General features: G+C 36.0%; 1 protein-coding gene across 2 annotated transcripts in view; it reads left to right on the forward strand.

Annotated features, from left to right (window-relative positions):
- Window positions 1-19,467, forward strand: part of LOC131151814 (uncharacterized) — a 25,890-nt gene continuing 6,423 nt past the window's right edge. The window contains exons 1-2 of one of the 2 annotated variants that reach the window (XM_058103235.1): window positions 1-212; window positions 520-727. In XM_058103235.1, the coding sequence (XP_057959218.1) occupies window positions 536-727 (192 nt within the window). In that variant the 5' untranslated portion in view covers window positions 1-212; window positions 520-535. The remainder of the gene's footprint in view (window positions 213-519; window positions 728-19,467) is intronic. The other variant, XM_058103236.1, reaches the window with a different exon arrangement.

The raw sequence follows: 19,467 nt of genomic DNA on the forward strand, positions 1-19,467 counted from the left end.
AACACAGGTTTCCACCACTTGCTCCGACTCCGAGGCCATTTTTCAAATTAAAAAAGCAAATGGAACCACAAAATGTACATATAGGGCTTCTCTGGTTTTAATTTCTTAGTTCTATCAATTCTCGCAATTGCAGCCAGATTAAATCGTCCTTTGTTCAGCGAACAACATCACCCTTTGTTCAGCGAACAGCATCACCCTCGATCTCCTTCCTGGTACTACCTCTCACCCTTGGTCGATTCCTTTTCTCCATCTTTTTTCTTTTTGTTCTAATTCTCTGTCAGATCTGCAAAAATCGCCAATTCTCCTGTTTTTGCCCTTTTCAGCTTTAAATTAGATCCCTATTTGCACCACTTCTTCTGAAATTATAGCTAATTGTGTGTGTGTATATACATATATATATATATATATATATATATATTATGCTTACGTAATTATTGGTTGTGTTTCTTGATGTGTTTTGATTTGTTTTGTTTTTTGTTTTTTTGTTTTTTGTTTTTTTTTATGCTGTGATTGAGTTAGGTAGGTAAGGTAGGAGATGGGAGCGTTGATATCAAAGTTTTGGTTCATGCTGTTTCCTGCAAAGGAGTACAAGATTGTTGTTGTGGGATTGGATAACGCGGGGAAAACCACAACGCTTTACAAATTACACTTGGGAGAGGTTGTCACTACGCATCCTACGGTGGGGAGCAACGTTGAGGAACTTGTTTACAAGAACATTCGATTCGAGGTGAGTGAAAAAGCTTTGAGCTTCCAACGTTATTATTTAATTTTAATCCGATTAACTTTTGTGGGGTGATTTTATTTTATGAACTTTGTGTTCTTGGGAATTTATGTCTGGCCAGCTGCTCTACTAGAGAGGAGATTTCCAAAACTTGGGATTGGGCGTTCCTTTTTTATAAAACATTTTTATCAATCAGGGTTATGTTGCAAAGATGGAAAATGATGGAATTATTAGTGGATTGTCAAAAATTTATGATTCTGTGTTTTACGCCAATTATGCTTGTTGCTTGCTGTGCATATGTTTATTTTGCTGGAAGTCTGTTGTGAGGTAAAAAAGTTTAGAAATTTTGCACCATAATGCATTAGAAAGTAGAAATTAATGATGAACTTTGTATATGTCCACTTCGTTGCAGCTTTCTACCTTATATATGCAAATGTGAGACATATGTAATGAAGGGAAGTAGCCCTTATATGCTATGATACATTTAACTGGAAATTGCACTCTCCTCATCATCATGTATACCGCTTGTAAATTATCAAGCAGCCAAGGAAGGCTTTCATGTTGGTTTGAAGCTGGCTTTGTGCATCCCATGATAAAAGTATAGATTGATATGAATTTGTTTCTTTAAACATTTTTTTCCTACACGTGTTATTAGTTATTTGCTAAAATATAAATGTCCTATTCATGGAAATAACTAAAAAAAGTACCATTCTTTTACAAGCAGAGTATATATATATATATATGTATGTATGTATTGGTATGATGAAGATAATAAAACTAAATTTGAATTTTCTTGGATACAATAGTTTTTTAATTTTTTAATTTTTTAATTTTTTTAGGGTATAAAAATGATTCTGTGCACTTCAGTTTGATAAAAATGTGTTGTGGCAGCATAAGTAAAGTTGGTTTCAGGATACTACAGTTTATCTAAATACTGTACTGTCTCTTGCAGTACACATGGTTTCAGAGTATATATATATGTATGTATGTATTGGTATGATGAAGATAATAAAACTAAATTTGAATTTTCTTGGATACAATAGTTTTTTAATTTTTTAATTTTTTAATTTTTTTAGGGTATAAAAATGATTCTGTGCACTTCAGTTTGATAAAAATGTGTTGTGGCAGCATAAGTAAAGTTGGTTTCAGGATACTACAGTTTATCTAAATACTGTACTGTCTCTTGCAGTACACATGGTTTAGTTTGGTTTATGTTAAGAACTAACCTGTGAAAGACATTTGGTTGGTTCAGAACTTAGAACCGAAGCATGTGTAACTTAAAACGGAAGCAGTAGTCAGACATATTCTTCCAAGCAAGGACTGAAAAAAAATTTCTGCAAAAATGACCCAACAAGTGTACAAAGCAAAATAGAAGTTCAAAGTTGGAAGCAAACATTGATCAACTAAATCAATGAAACAGGAAATAAACAACTATAAAACCAAGCCTTAGTCCCACTAGGTGGGGTCGGCTGATGGCTATATGAATCCTTTTCCGTCAATTTATGCGATCATGAACCATTTCTTTTGATAGATTCAAGGATATTAAATCCTACTCACTATCTTCTCTCAAGTTATTTTAAGTCTACCCCTACCCCTTCTATTGCCCCCATCAATAACTAAGTAACTCTTCTTCATAGGTGCACTATGTGGCCTACATTGCAAGTGTCCATACCATCTTAGTTGTCCCTCACTTATCTTATCTTCTATAGGAGCTACACCTAACTTACCATGAATATGTTCATTCCTTAATTTATCTTTCAATGTTATACCATTCATCCATCTAAGCATTCTCATCTTGACAACTTTTACTTTTTGGATATTATATTTCTTCGTTACCCAACATCCGATCCATATAGCATTGCTGGTCTTATAGCTGTCCTATAAAACTTCCCTTTCAATTTTAAGGATATTCTACGATCACAGAGCACACTTGAAGCATTTCTCCATTTTACCCAACCTGCTTTAACTCTATGCATTACATCATCTTCAATTTCTCCTTTAGCATGCATAATAAATCCAAGGTATCGAAATCTACAAGTGCTATTTTCTTCTTCATCATCAAGTTTAATGTTATCCCCAATATTCCTCCTATCATTACTAAAATCACATTTCATAAGTTCTGTCTTATTTCTACTTATCCTAAAACCTCTAGATTCCAAAGCTTATCTCCATAATTCTAACTCAATCTCTACTCTGTTCGTAGTTTCATCAATTAATACAATATCATCTGCAAACAACATACACCATGGAACCTCTTTTTGAATACTCTCAGTCAATTGGTCCATCACTAAAGCAAAAAGATAAGGACTGAAAGTAGATCCTTGATGCAATGAAACAGGCAATAAGGTTTTTAAATAACTTCAAAATGCATCCATTTGATTCATTAATTTCACATACTAATTTGCTCACAAGAAACCCTATAATCCAATCCATTTTCCTTTCAAAAATTAGCAATGTCCACTCAAACATAAATCAGAACTGAGCTCAGGAAACAAAATAGAAAAAATAGACTTAAAACGTGGAAGTAAAATGATTTTTTAGATTCCATACACTGGAGAATGGGCTGTTTGGTCAAATTGGTTTGATTCACGTCCATTGTTCATGGTGGCTACAGTCAGCTAGTAGTGGTTCTCCAATATGCAAGAGCTATCTTCCCTCTTTTTTCATTAATCTGTCTCTCTTTATTTTAGAGCGGCAGCAACAAATTTCTTCCCCTCTCCCTCAAAAAAGAAAATTTTTTCTTATGGTTCTGCTACTCTAGCTGCCTTTATTGCAATAAATGAACTATTGTTCCCCCTGCTTCTGCTATTGTTGTCCTCTTTGCAGCAACAACAAATTTGTCTTTTTTTTCTCTCCCCTCCCTCCATCAGATTGAAGTTTGGGTTGTGATCAATGGGATTGGAACTGGATAAAGAGCTCTGCATCGGTGTGAGATAGCAACGGGAAAGGGACAGGGATGGGGATTACTGTAGTGGTGGCAACAGAGGATTTGTGCTGGAACAAATTTTGCTTTATACCAATTTATGTAGGATAGTGAAGAAAGAAGAAAAGTCAGAGAAAGCTAAGACAATTCAATTAATCCAAAATACCCTAAAGAAAACAAAAAAAAAATTACAAAATAACCCCAAAGCAATTAAAAGATCAAAATGAACTCCAAAACAAGTGCTGGCACCGGGGGAGTCATTGTGGAGGCTTGGCATACATAAGTGGGCAACATGTTATTAAATTTTGTTAATCTTGGTGATTCAAATTTTGAGAGGCGAAATAGAAATTCAACTTCAATTTCATTTTTTTTTGGGAATTTTGCTAATTTCTGCTGAAATTTTGGATATTAAAATTAAAGAATTAGAGAAAATGGCAAAATGGGGCTTTGCATTGGTTCTAAGTTATCCCAAAGTTTCATTCATAATTTCTATAATTTACTATTAAGTTTTTGTCATCCATTTAAATCAAATAAATTTTTTGCAATATTTTTGTAATTTGAGACCTTAAAATTTATGTTGAAATTGAAATTTTAGCGGGAGTTTGATAAAATAACTGCTAATTACAAAATTATGAATGAATGTGTTTTCTATTTTAACCAAATGAACAAGAGTAAAGTTGTTTGTTAAAAATTAAGAGGCATTTGCACAAATGATTTTTTTTTTTTTAAATTTTAAGAAAAATTGTGCCTCTCAAATATAAAACATAAAAACCTTAGCTAAAAAGCATTTCCTTTTAATACATTGTTATAAAATATAAAATATTATTTACCATGAACAAATTTAAAAATTACTATTTCTAATTAACCATTCAACTATCTTCCCCAAAACCCCTCTCCATCTTCCGTTGTTTGTGGTGGTAAGCCCTTGGGGGTGGTTCTTACTTTGATTACATTCTTTTAATGGGTTTTCTTAGGGAAAATAGAAGAAGAGTCAAGGAGATCCATGCACCCAAAATTCTTAATCATGTTTATGAAATCAACATCCAAAGACAGGCATATTTGTGGAGGCCATGTGTCATGAGTCAAGCTTGTTAGGGGCATTATGCTTGCCTATGACCACTAGTCTTGTGTGCATGGGATGGGTAACCATCATATAATAGCAGTGTAATTTTGATTCTTTTTGGCATTTTAGAAGAAAACTGGGCTTGTCTTCCCTTGGTGGAAGACCTTTTAGAAATATCCTTTGTAGGTTTTGGCAGAAGAAAGGATAGGGCAACTTTGTGGAAGTGTGGCTTATTCTCTGTACTATGAGGTTTATGGATGGAACGTAATACCTAGATATTTTGTCGGAAAAAAATAAATTAGATGTTGGTTTGGGAAAAATAAAATGTTTGGCCTCTTTGTGGTGTGCTGGGTATGGATTTTTTAAAGAGGCAAGTTTTCAGGAGTTGCAAAGAGATCGGAGGAACAAGTTGATTGGATGATTTTTTCTTGAGCATTTTTATGTTTTTGTTTAGTCTTGGAGGGTCTTAGTTTGTCTTGAGAGATTTCTCATTCTCGCTCTTGTAAATTTTCTTTCTATTAATGATATCTTCTTTTGATACATAAAAAATAGGATAATTCCTTAGTCAAAAAGGGGAATGACTCCTCAGTTGGTTTGATGTTTCATAAACCTAGAGTTAGAATAACATAAAAAGCTCTTTAGGGATTGTTCATCAATTATTGTAAAATTCACTAGCTATTGTAACTGTGTTTAGCCTATTTGCTTTCCTTGTAAAGTGCACGTTGCCTACTGAGGTGTGAATAATGAATTACGTTGAATTACGGTTTACTTTGTATCCCATTGCTCTCATGATTGCTTATTTCGTATTTGGTGATTGTGTATTTGTTCATGTGATGAAATCGTGATTCACTTTCGGTTAAATAGTTAAACTAGCGTGCAACAACTAGTGCTGCTCAGCCGTTCGCAAGGTGTTATAAGTGTTCTGTTCGTGATAGTTGATATTAGAGTTTGGTTAATTGTGCTTCATGATTTGGTTGGCTTCGGATTGTGGGATTGTGTGAAGCATCGGTAAGAGAACCATGTCACACGCTAGTATTGAGAAAATTGATGCACTAGATGGTTAGGTTGAGATAACCAACGATGTGGTTGTAGAGATTGCCCGACTTCTGGAGCATATTGATTTATTGGAGGGATCCCAAAAGCAACAAGGTTCCATTAAGGAATTGACTAGAGATTTCTGTGGTACGATAAAAGCACTACAACACTAGATGGGGAGCTTACTATCTAGATGAACTTGATAGCTTCAGTTGTCAAGAATTCCAATTTTGTTTGCTATCTAGATGAACTTGATAGTTTCAGTTGTCAAGAATTCCAATTTTGCAATAGTAGAATATGGAAGAATAAGGGTGTAAGAACCTAGAGCATATTGGGGTGCTTGTGATGCTAAGAAGTTGGAGAGCTTATTTGACATGGAGCCTTACTTCTAGGTGGCAAGGACTGATTCAAAAAGTATCCAGGGCGAATGTGTACTTGAGTGGTGACGCTATACTATGGTGGTGTACCAACTACAACGAGATTCAAAACAAATTGTGTGTAATTTGATGGTTGGAGGCAAACTTGAAAAGAGATCTCAAGGCCCAATTCTGTTTTGAGAATGTACAGTGCAATGCTCTGTGCAAACCACGAGAACTTAAGCACAAGTATAGTGAGGAAGTATGTGAAACAATTCTCTACTTTGATGTTGGATATTCGGGAAATGTTTCCTTAAAGGATTGAAATCGTGGGCAAGGGTTGAACTTCATTGGACTTGTCTGCGGCAAAGGTCGTTGCGGAGCGCTTGACTACACTGAAGAGAGTTTCACCACCCAAGGAGAGTTGTTCGTCAAGTGGAAATAGCAAAAAGTCTTTAAAGAGAAGACCCAAAAGTAGGGGATTCGACACTAGGGCATCAACTTTAAAGGAAACTTGATCAATTTAGTCATTTAGTACATCCAATGGTAAGGGTAGGTAAGCATGCTTCTTGGCCCTTACTGAGTTGCGAAATGTCCTCAGAAGTTATCACTTAATGACTTGCAAGCTTCCATTGCGGAGGGGACATAAGGTCAGGATAAGGACGAGGGGAAAACCCAAGGATGGGTGTAATGTGGTTCAATGCCTTGTAGAGGCAAATGAAAGAATCGAAAGTTGATTACGCGTCAAAGTTGCATAATTAGGTGTTTAAATGCGTTAATTAAATATTGAATTTTACTTAAATGCCTAGTTATGTGCAATATTTTAACATTGAGTTCAATTGATAATATTAAGATAATTATCCTATCTTTGCCGTAAATTTATGAACATTCGTGTTTAATTATTGTAGGGCAATTTTCAGGAATTAAAGGAGAAACAAATATGCAAATAAATTAAGGTGGCCGTGCACAATAAAACAAAGGAAAAAAAAAGTGCTTTGAAGGACACAAAAAATACATGCATGCAGGAGATTGAAGAAAAAGCAACTTTTGAATTATTAAATTATATTGCAAGTTGCATGGGCCATGCAACTTTGGCCCATAAACACATGTAGCCCAAAAGAAGAAAGGAAAAGCCATGCAATTCCAATGAGGCTAGGGTAGCAAGTTAAAAGAATAAAGAGTGGGCCAACATGGAAGACTTTAAAATGCATGGTTTTAAATTGGAATTGGAGTGGGCCAATTAAAGGGAATTTAAAAAGGAAGATACAGCCGTGCATATGGGATATATATTAAGAGGATAGGATTTTAATTGAAGAGTGCAGCGTGCATATGTGTCACAGGGAGGCTGTGCAAAATTAATAAAAAAACAGCATGTGTGCTGTGTGCATTTTTGAAAGTGGAAGGCAGCAGTTGCTTGGTGGGAGAGGTGTTGTGTGCATGATTAAATAAGGACAGCCACTTGGAAAAGAGGCAGCAACATGGGCCATTCGGTCATGCAATAGATGGCCCATGCGCATACAAGGAAGACCCATTCAGCTAGGGGTATTTTCGGCCAGCCTCTTTGGGAAATTAGGAGGGTTTTAAGTAAGGAGCCCGTAGAGTTTTGGGGGTTGGAGGCCATGAGTTTGAGAGCAGCAGCAGCTGAGAGTTTTGGGGCATCCTTGTGTAATCACAAGGATTAGAACCCTCTTCTCTATTCTTCTCTCCTTCTTCCCTCTCCATTCTTCCATTCGTTGTTCTTGTGTTCACCATTTTGGAGTATATTTTGAAGGCTATTGAAGGGAGTTTGCAAAGCTGCGGATTGGAGTTATTGGGGCAGCTGAACTTAGAGAGGAATCCCCTCCATTCGGCCACACCACGAAATCTTCTCTCCTCTCCTTCATTCTTTCAACTTTTGCCCTTTACTTGCTTTAATTTCATGTTTATTTCAATTCCATATTTTGATTTATTGTTGGATTAAGTTTGTTTCATTTAAGTTGTTGGTTTGAGTTTGTTTTATTTAAGTTAATGTTGGATTGAGAATTTTATGGTTGAATGTTTTATTTGATTAATAAAGTTCTCATCTTTGGTTTTTGTCAGAATGTTTAAATGTAGGATTTGGTTCTTTGTTTGAATGTTTAAACGTAGGATTGTTTTATTCGTTAAATTTTGTTGTCATTTATTTTATTGTTTGGATGAATCATTGAGTGAGTAAGATTGGTTGTGTTGGTTTTGCGTAGTTGTTTAGGTTTTATTTGCATTCATGAGATGTTTTAAAACACAAAAAGACTAAAATTTGGAAGTAACAAGGTTGCACACAAGATGTTTGATCAAATGCCCGTTAGAGCATGAACACTTATTTGGCCATTTATTGTTAGAAATAGTGGATTAGATGATGTTGTTGAATGTGGTTTAACTCCTTGAAGCAAGGATAATCACTATTCATTGAACACACAACCTTAATTTCTTATGATTTAGGGACAAAAATAGTGTTGGTGACACGGACATTAGCGCGTGAATTTTTGAACTTGTTGTGTAACTATATTTTATGTCTTACTTGGGTTATGAACATGCTGCGTTTTAATTTCATTTAGTCCATTGATTAGATAACTTACCATCTCATACAAAATCAAGAAAAAGAACCATCTTTGGATCATGTCCGAAAACCCCATTCCATTGCAAATACCATTTTAGTTAGTTGTAGTGTATTAATTCCTTTCATTTTGAGTAATAGTAAAATTTGGAATAAACATACACTGTTCCTTGTGGAGATGACTTAGGGACTTCCCTTAATTACTACTTGTTGACGCTCTTATACTTAGGAGTTAATCTCTAAGGTGTTTTTAGAGTCAAGTCAAGTTTTTTATTAAAGCAAGTAAAGGGGAAAAGATGGAAGAATGAAGGAGAGGAGAGAAGATTTCATGGTGTGGCCGAATGGAAGGGATTCCTTTCTAGGTACGGTTGCCTTAATAACTCCAATCCACAGCTTTGCAAACTCTAAGCCTTCAAAATAAACTCCAAAATGGTGAACACAAGAACAAGGAATGGAAGAATGGAGAGGGAAGGAGGAGAGAAGAGTAGAGAAGAGGGTTCTAATCCTTGTGATTACACAAGGATGCCCCAAAACTCCCAGCTGCTGCTGCTCTCAAACTCACGACCTCCAACCCCCAAAACCCTACGGCTGTTCCTTAAAACCCTCCTAATTTCCCAAAGAGGCTGGCCGAAAATACACCTAGCCGAATGGGTCTTCCTTGTATGCGCATGGGCCATCTATTGCATGGCCCAATGGCCCATGTTGCTACCTCTTTTCCAAGTGGTTGTCCTCCTTATTTAATCATGCACACAGCACCGCTCCCACCAAGTAACTGCTGTCTTCCACTTTCAAAATTGCACACAGCACACATGCTGTTTTTTTTATTAATTCTGCACAGCCTCCCTGCGACACACATGCACGCTGCACTCTTCAAATAAAATCCTATTCTCTCAATATATATCCCATATGCACGGCTATATCTTCCTTTTTAAATTTCCTTTAATTGGCCCACTTCAATTCCAATTTCAAACCATGCATTTTAAAGTCTTCCATGCTGGCCCACTCTTTATTCTTTTAACTTGCTGCTCTAGCCTCATTGGAATTGCATGACTTTTCCTTTCTTCTTTTGGGCTACATGTGTTTATGGGCCAAAGTTGCATGGCCTATGCAACTTGCAATATAATTTAATGATTCAAAAGTTGCTTTTTCTTCAATCTCCTACATGCATGTATTTTCGATGTGTCCTTCAAAGGCTCTTTTTTTTTTCCCCTTTGTTTTATTGTGCACGACCACCTTAATTTATTTGCATTTTTGTTTCTCCTTTAATTCCCGAAAATTGCCTTGCAATAATTAAACATGAATGTTCATAAATTTACAGCAAAGATAGGAAAATTATCTTAATATTATCAATTGAACTCAATGTTAAAGTATTGCACATAACTAGACATTTAAGTAAAATTGCATTATTTAATTAACGCATTTAAACACCTAATTATGCAACTTTGACGCGTAATCAAAAGTCAACCTGACTAAAGGGTTAATATTTGTGGATTCGTATATTAATGTAAAGAGTAACCATGATATGGTGGATACTGGGGTTACCTATAACTTTGTCTCACACTAGAAAGCGCAGAGACTTAACTTAAAGTTGGAGGGCTTAGGATGCATAAGAGTGAGTAAACTCCATTTTGGTCAGCCTACTTTGGAAGTGGAAAACAATTGACTGTGCAGCTTGGACAGTGAGCAGGACATGCAAATTTCATGGTCATTCCAATAGATGATTTTCGCGTGATATATAGAATGAAATTCTTAAGAGAGACTAAGGCGGTAGTATTGATGCTTTTGTTGATTCCTTTACTTGGTAGGAAATCATTCTCGCATGATTGTTGCTAAAGAAAGGGGATGAAGACAAGTTCCTCTTAGTCATGCAACGCAAGAAGGGATTGAGAAGGATGACATATCTTGCCTTGTTGGTGGTTGATGAAGAGGTTCATGAAGATCGAAGACAGCAGCAAGTGGCCACTGCCATCTAAGATGTGTCGGAGTAAAAAATTGTAATGGCAGATAAGCTACTACACAACTTGCCTCCACAATGAGGTATCAAGGATGAGATCGAGTTGTTACCAAGGGTGGAGCTTCCTGCTAAAGGGCCATATAAGATGACACCTTTAGAGTTAGTAGAGTTGAGGGAACAACTTGATGAGTTATTGGAAGTGAATTATGTTCTTACAAAATGAAAGCATCGTTCGGAGCATTGGTGTTTTTTCAGAGAAAACATAGTGGAAGCATGTTTATGTGACCATTCAATGTGTCTCAATTTTGTTTCAACGCCTAAAACGAGCTTAACGACCAAGAATTGTCCTTTTGAGCTTGTAACAGGGCACTACTGTTACCTCACGCAGAAAGAGTTTGAGAGCATACATCTTCACCAAACAATGGAGACAGGACGTCGCCCAAGTCTACCTTGAGAAAGCTTCGAAGTGGATGAAGAAGTGGGCATATTAAGGGAGAATAATGTTGTGCTTGAATGTTGGTGACTTGGTGCTTGTTACGCTCTACTTGTAATAGATGAAGTCACTATGAGATTAAGATAAGAGACTATTTCACAATTATGAAGGTTGATCCTCTGGCTTGGATGAAGGTGCATCTTGTGCCTCAAGCTATTCATCGCCGATATTCAACCATAGCACCAGTGAAGACCTACAAACTGACAAATGAGAGATTGAAGATATCCTTGTAAACAGAGAGTTCACATCAAGAAGGAAGGAGTTGCACGAGTTCTTAGTGAAGTGAAAAGCCTAGGAGATGAACAAATGAGCTAAATGATAGTAGAAGGCATGGAATTGTTTGTGGACAAATATGAAGAGTACTTAAAGAGTTAAATTCTATGATGACACTGATCGCATTAGTGGGGGAAATGTCATGAGCCAAGCTTGGTTAGGGCATAATGCTTGCCTACGACTGTCTAGTATTAAAAATTGGTGTGTAATGGTTGTTATGAACCTTATGTAACGTTATTGGTGGCTTTCGAGACCATTACAGGGCGATATTTCGGAGGTACGCTAATTCACAGCTAAATGGCCATGATGGAACATTGAGCCGTTACAGTGCCAGATTAGCTGTGAATGACTAAAACAGGTTTTCTAGTCCCATTTTTGCATTTTCCCATCTCTTTTCCCTTTGTTGAAGCTTAGAAACTCAATTTTAGGTTGGTTTATTTAGTTGGTTTTAAAAAAAAAAAAATCATTTTTTGATTTATTTTCCGTGACATTTAGTATGCATTTTTTCAATAACTACCATCAAAATAAACCCAACATTTTCTCTTATTAAATTACATATGTTCGTATTCTAAGTTCTTTCAATTTTGTTTATTTTTGTTTTTCTTACACCTAGTTTGGAGACAAAAATAATGATCTATTGTCTACATTTTTGTTCTTGTTTTGCATGTGAACATTCTATATTTTATTTTTTGGATAACAAAAATTCCATTGAAGACTGAAATAGTATTAAAATGACATTTTATTTTATATTTATTTATATTTATGATTTCTTAGTTTGAATTTCACTTACAATCAATAAAGTAGTGAAAAGTAGCAAATGCATGCTTCTTCTCACCAAAGGGTGTCCCTAGGCCATAGGACCCCCTGCTTTGTGAGGGTAGGGGAGGGTCGTGGTGGTTGTCATAATGTATGCAGCTTTACCCCTACTTTTTTGCGCAGAGAGGTTGTTTCCTTAGACTTGAACCCGTGACCAATTAGTCACAAAGGAGCAAAATTACCGTTGATCCAAGGCCTGCCCCATGTTTTGTCTCACAAATAGCAACTAAAACAACCAAGATGACATGCAATACTTGTATATGTTACATTTTTTAAAAATTGATTAAAATGTACTAAAAATCATTTAAAACATTAGAATATAGGTTTTTAGGATAAAAAATATGAATCTATATGTTTTTCAGAAGTTTGCTAATGCAAAAAAATGAATTCATGGACTCAGTGATCGTTACCCATTACGTAATGTCTGTGACCGTAACTATTATGTAGACTGTTATTGTTATTTGAAATTAAAACCATCCATCTGACCATTTGTCTTGTGTGTGTGGGATGGCGAATCGCCATCTAAATGGTAGTGCATGTTTTATATTTTGAGTAGGATAATGCCTTGGTTAAAAAGCGGAGTGTGACTCCTTGATCAATTTGATGTTTCTAGTCTTAAGAGCTAGAATAGCATAGGCGAAGGTGAGTGTTCATCAATCATTGGAAAACTCATTATCTATTGTAAACGTGTTTAGCCTACTCGCCTCTCCCACTAAACACACATTGTCTACGAAGGTGTGAATAATGAATTATGATGCATTACAATTTTCCACGTGACTCTTGTTTAGTTTCATAATTACTTAATGCTTTTACTTAATTTGCATTTGATGGTTGTCAATTGTTTATGTTGAAACAACGTTTACTTTCAACTCACTAGCTAGTCTGCTACAACTAGTGCCACACGACCCTTCACAAGGTGTGAAGTGTTCGACATATTACACCATGGATGACTATGTTGCTACAGCTTCCGCTTGTGGGGGAGGTGGGGCTTCCACAACCTGAATATATTGGCCTTGGGTGTGGTGGTGGCTCTCCGCATTTTTAGTAACGTCAAATTTGAGGACAGTTGCTTGGATGTTTGTTGAGGAAGAAGAGGAATATGCTAGTGGGTTGAATTTGGACATGTAGAGAGTTCATTAGTGCTAGAGCATAGAAAAGGAGGAGGAGGAAGACATGCTTGTGAATTTGGGAAGGGTGGGGTGGAAATTGCCATAGAAGATGGATAATTTTTATAATTTGTGTTTTTTTAGGGGCAAACTTGCCCAAACTCACCATTGAATTACATGCTAACTAAATAAGTACTTAGCTTATGTTTGGTTTGCGGAATGCCTAATCTTAGGAATAGATTAGTTTCAGTAGGTTAGTTACAATTAGTTATACAAGAAATTATGTTGTAATTATAAATAAAATAACAGTGCGAAACATTTTACATGTCCACAATAAGGAATAGATGAGGAATAACTATTACCAAAATTTCATCATGGGGATGTTTATTCATTTATTATTATATGTTGAATGAAATAATTAGGAATATACAAGGAATAGCTATTCCCTTGATTCCCAAAATTTAAACTATATTCTATCTTATTTCAAGGAATAACTATTTCGTTGAACCAAATGAGCCATTAGGGATTGGCTTCGCTAGAGGCAGTTAAGAAGACATACAAAGGTTAACTAGACAACTCCAATTCACTTAATTTTAGACTATTAAGAGCCTAAAGTGCAAGCAATCCTAGTCTTTGGTGGGCATCAACTTGACCCAATAATGTAAGTCATTAGGCCTTTCGACTGGGTGGAATTTTTTGACAGTATCCCACTCACTTTTGAGTTTCAACCATCCGACTTCAGACAGAAGCCATTCTTAGTTCTTGCTACGAATCATGATCCATTTCTCAAGAATGGGAAAGCTCATGAACCATGAGAGTTCATTCATCTATGGGAATAACATTTGTTGGATCCAACACTCCTTTTTTATGGGGCCAATGCTTGAAGGATTGCGTGTGTGAATACTCAAGCCCAAGTCAAACCATTGGCTCCTTGCTTCTGATAGTAGGGGAGTCCTCATAAGTGGATTTAGCTTTATGCCATTAAGTTTTGGGCCCATCTATGTATATAAGCCACTTGTCCTATAGTCAATTTTTTTTTTTAATTTAAAACAATCTCACAAGTGTAATTTCTCAATAGTAACACCTTAACTATAAAAAAATCATAAAAATGTCATTTACCTAATTAAAGCAAAATTCCTGATTTCTAAGGGTTTGTTTGATATCATTGTTGTTTTCTATTTCTGTTTCTGCATAATGAAAAAATAAATTGTAAAAATGTATTTGTTTTTGTTGCCATTTTTCTGTTTCTATTGTTGGTTTTTAGCTGTTTGCGAATAAATTGAAAACTAGATTTATGGTTTTCAGTTGTTTTGACAACCTGGCAATTTTACTATCTAGAAATAGTTATTTTGGATTAAATCAATCATTTTATACACTTTTAAATAAAAATAAAAATAAAATGATCATATGAATTTAAATATAATTAAAATAAAACTGTGCATAAATTTCAAAAAATAATAATGATAAAGTCAGTTACAAAATATTTTTATTATTTTTCAATTGTTTTGTCCAGTAAAATTTTTACTGTCAAGTAAAATTTGTTTGTATAACAATTAAGTTAAATAGTTATAATAATTTTAATTTTAGTTATTTAATTTTTTAATGTGTATTTTTTTAAAATTTTATTATTTTAATCATATTGTTAAAATATTATTTGATTTAAAGATGAAAATGAGAATTTTTCAATTAAGCTTTTAATTTGTTTTAATTTTATAAATATTAACCCAACAAGTTGCTGGTTTTTGGTTTTTAGTTTTTAGTTTTGTTTTTGATTTTTGGTTTTCGCTTTTGGTTTCGGTTTCGGAAATTTTGGACGGTGATACTAAACGATCCATAAATCTTTGAGTAGATTGTGATCCCTAAAAATTATCTATAGGCAGTTCCCCATCAGTAGCTTTCTATTTTCAGAGAATTGGTTTTGTAGTCCTTTTTACTGCCCAATCTTGGTAATCTATGAAAAGCAATTCTTCGTCTAGGAGAGCTGTAATCTGAAGCTTATTTTTACAATGGGAACCTTCAACTTTAGTCGTCTTTATTTTTTGTTACAATTATTATTGTCTTTAATGAATTAGGAGTGCATACTTCTATGATATATATATATATATATATAGTCTGATAATCAAAGAGGGAAATAAATGCAACCACGTCTTCTATGATATGGCAGCAGATAATTGGGCAACATCTAGACATCTAGACAAAAGTATGTGGTTATAAATATTGTGCTTCAAATATGAAGGATGACAGCACTGTCAGACTGATTAAGTTAAGAGGTATTGGCTGTTATCTGAACAATATGCATTAAAGTTGCACATCAATGCATTACTTAGAAAGTTACTTGCTAGCAAATAAAGTTCCAATTTTGTAATGGATTTTATAACAAAAGGGCGTATGTGGTGGTTATTTCGCATATTTTAGAAGCAAGGATGATTGAACACTCAATGCTACTATTGTTACTACTTCAGAGGTTTATGGTCCCTTTGCAAAGATTGGACAGCTGTACTGTACGATAGCAGCCTCTGAACTGGTATGCTCTACTGCCTTGAATTTGTTTTCTGGAATTGGGACATTATAGTGGATCTTGAGGTAGATACATTCCGTCAACAAAAATAATGTTAGGAGGAAAGCAAGCTATTCAGGTCTCTCTTGTTACTTGGGATTCTCAACTAATCCTTGTTGAATTTGCAGCATGTGGTCATCTTGTCTTTGGAATCTTGATGATATCTATATGAAGGCTTTATGGAAGACGCAGTGTCAATTTACGGGAGAAGTGCTTTCTGACAGAAAAAGTTAAGAGGTTTTGCATGTGGAGAATATTCTGAGGAAGATTGCAGCTAATTGAGAATATTTGTCATGCTCTTGAAATTGCAATGAATCATTTTTTGTAGTGGTCATCTTCAAATATTCTAGTAGAATATGCAGCTTGAGTTGGGTCATAGTAAAAAAGTGAAGTTTCCGTACTGATCTCCATGGGAGGATTACATCTCTCTTTAATGTTTCCTAATTCTTCTCTTAGTTGCTTATTCCAAGGTTATCTAGTGCAAAATCTAGAAGAAACTTCATTAATTGGGACATGGATGAACTTATAAGCCGTCTAGGCTACCTAATAGGTACTTTTTACATGAAACTTCATTCATTAGGACATGGATGAACTGATAAGCCGTCTAGGCTACCTAATAGGTACTTTTGACATTCTAAAAGGGTTTCTAGAGCCAAATTCCCATCCCATTCATTTTTTTTTTCCTTTTGTTCCTGTTAAAGATTGAAAATCTTTGTGCAGTCAGTTATATTTCTCTTTTAAAGGATTGAAAATCTTTGTGCTTGCATAAAAATGATCCCTATAATCTTTTTGCCTTTTTTGCATTGTCAGATGGACATGTGTTTGTAGTTTCAAATGCAAGCAATTTTTTAGAAAAATATTTGAATGTGTCGAACATATTGGTCTCAATGCATTTATTACCTGGTTTCTAAGTTGCAGAACTTATACGAAGTTCCCTTAATACCAAGGAAAGGTCTTTACTTAGGCAATTTGTTAGTGAGGATGGAGCATTGGGCATGGTCCCCTTTTGCTAGAAGAAGCTTGTTTCCTATGAAGGGGTCAACGCCATTATTTGGCCTTTTATTTTCTTTTGAAATAGTTTTGGATGCAATACAAGTACTTGTTATAATTAACCATGTTATGTAGAGTATACACCAATACACAGCGGAAACACAAATTGAATCAGAACGTGCAATGCAGCAATCAATGATGAACAATACGTAAACACTCAATCACAAAGAGAATAAAGGAAAGCAATAAAAACACACAACACAAGAATTTACATGGTTTGGCAATGTGCCTATGTCCATAGGAGCAAGCGGCTGATTTTCACCATCAATCGTAAAAAAAACTACAATCAAGGATTACAAATATTGTTTTATATATTAACCCTATGTGTACAGAAGACTTAGAATGTATCTAAAACATTTCTGTAGTAATCCCCGGAGGAAAATCCTCCGAAATCCTCAATCTACTGATCTTTGTGATTCAAATCTTGTAGATAGCGCCGAACAATACCGTTGAGCAAACCATCGATCCAACTGTCGATGGTTTCTTCCTACAGCTCAGCTACCTTGATCTTGCTTCACCATGCTTTTCCTTGAGACGTATTCCACTCAATATGAGACACATACTCCAACAATCTCTACCTTGGCGAATATTCACCACTTAGGAGAAATACGAAAGCATTACTTGAACTTGTTCGTTGTAACATACTTTGTCAACATATCAGCTGCATTTTCAGACGTGTGAACTTTCTCAAGTAGTAGCTCAACAGAAGCAACCAATCCCCTGATCCTATGAAACCGTACATATATGTGTTTTGTCCTTACATGATACATCAAGTTTTTTGCCAAATAGATGACACTCTGACTATCACACTGCAGCCGAACTTCACCTTGTTGGATACCTAGCTCCTTGACCAATCCTGTAAGCCACAACACTTCCTTGGCAGCCTCAGCCACTGCCATGTATGCCGATTTAGTAGTAGATAAGGCAACGAGCGACTACACCATAGATCTCCAACAAATAGGTTCTCCCGCAAGGGTGAATACGTACCCTGTGGTAGACCTCCTGTCATCCAAGTCCCCTGCGTAGTCAGCATTCACATAACCTAACACTGATGGATCACCCTGTTGTCTATTGAACATAATGCCATATCCAGTTGTACCCTTTAAGTATCTGAGAATCCACTTGACTGCATCCCAATGCTGTTTACTCGGATTCGAAAAAAAACTTGCTCACCACACTGATAGCATGTGTCAGTTCCGTTCTTGTACATACCATAGCATACATCAGACACTCCACTGCACTGGCATCGGGTACCTTTGACATGTCATGAACCTCATCGTCCGTCTTTGGGCACTGCCTGAGCGGTAGACAACCTAAAATGATTCGCTAACACGATGTACTCATTGGTTTAGCATTAATTATGCTAAACCTCTCCAAAGCCTTCTCCACATAACTACCCTGAGATAACCACAATCTCCCTGCAGCTCTGTCCTTGTGAATCTCCATTCCAAGAATTTTCTTGGCTGCACCAAAGTCTTTCATGTCAAACTCTTTACTTAACAGAGTCTTCAACTGATTTACCTCAGTCATATTCCTTGCAGCAATCAGCATATCATCAACATAAAACAACAGAAATATGAGTGAATCGTCCTCAAGACTCCTCATATAGACGCAGCAATCGTACTCACACCTCATGTAGCCAATACGGATCATGTAGGAGTCAAATCGTTTGTACCACTACCTCGGAGACTAATTTAGCTTGTAAAGTGACTTCTTCAGTTTACAAACCAAGTGCTCCTGTCTAGGTTGGCAAAACCCTTCTGGCTGTGACATGTAAATCAGCTCCTCCAAATCACCATGGAGGAATGCTGTCAATTTTGCTCCAAATGCATGTCGTAATGCGCCACCAATCCTAACACTACCATGATGGAAGTGTGTTTGACCACAAGGGAGAAGATTTCATCATAATCAACTTCTTTCCTCTGCGAGCAACCTTTTGTTACCAACCGAGCCTTGAAACTTTTTTTTTTCCCTGAAATCGCTTCTTTCTTCCTGTACACCTATTTGCATCTTATCGCCCTTTTCCCTGCTGGAAGCTCCACCAAATCTTAGTTTGGTTCTTATGCAGTGATTCCATCTCCTCCACCATAGCGCCCATTCAACTACTTTTCTCCTGGTTGTGCATTGCCTCCTGAAATGTAGTAGGATCCTCGCTACTAGTGATAAGTGCATAAGACGCCAGATCATCAAAACCGTACCTGGGCGGTGGCTAGATAGTGTGTCTGGGTCTATCTATGACTGTACTATGATGCCACTGCTGGTCTCCCGAGCTAGAACTCTCTACATTTTGACCATTGTCATCTCCACTTTGAGTCTCTAACTTCACTTGCACCACACGCTCATTGCTGTTGGAGTTTTTTAGCGCCTGTTTCTCTTCTTCTCCTTAAGTACGCTACAACATGACTTTCTCATTGAAAACCACGTCCTTGCTGATCACCATTTTTTTTGCCACCGGATCCCACAGCTTGAACCCTTTTACCTCTTTTTGATATCCTAGAAAGATGCACCGTCTATATTTTGTCTCAAGCTTTGATCTCTCCTTACTACA

This window comes from Malania oleifera, chromosome 3, assembly GCF_029873635.1.
Source record: "Malania oleifera isolate guangnan ecotype guangnan chromosome 3, ASM2987363v1, whole genome shotgun sequence".
NCBI lineage: Eukaryota > Viridiplantae > Streptophyta > Magnoliopsida > Santalales > Ximeniaceae > Malania > Malania oleifera.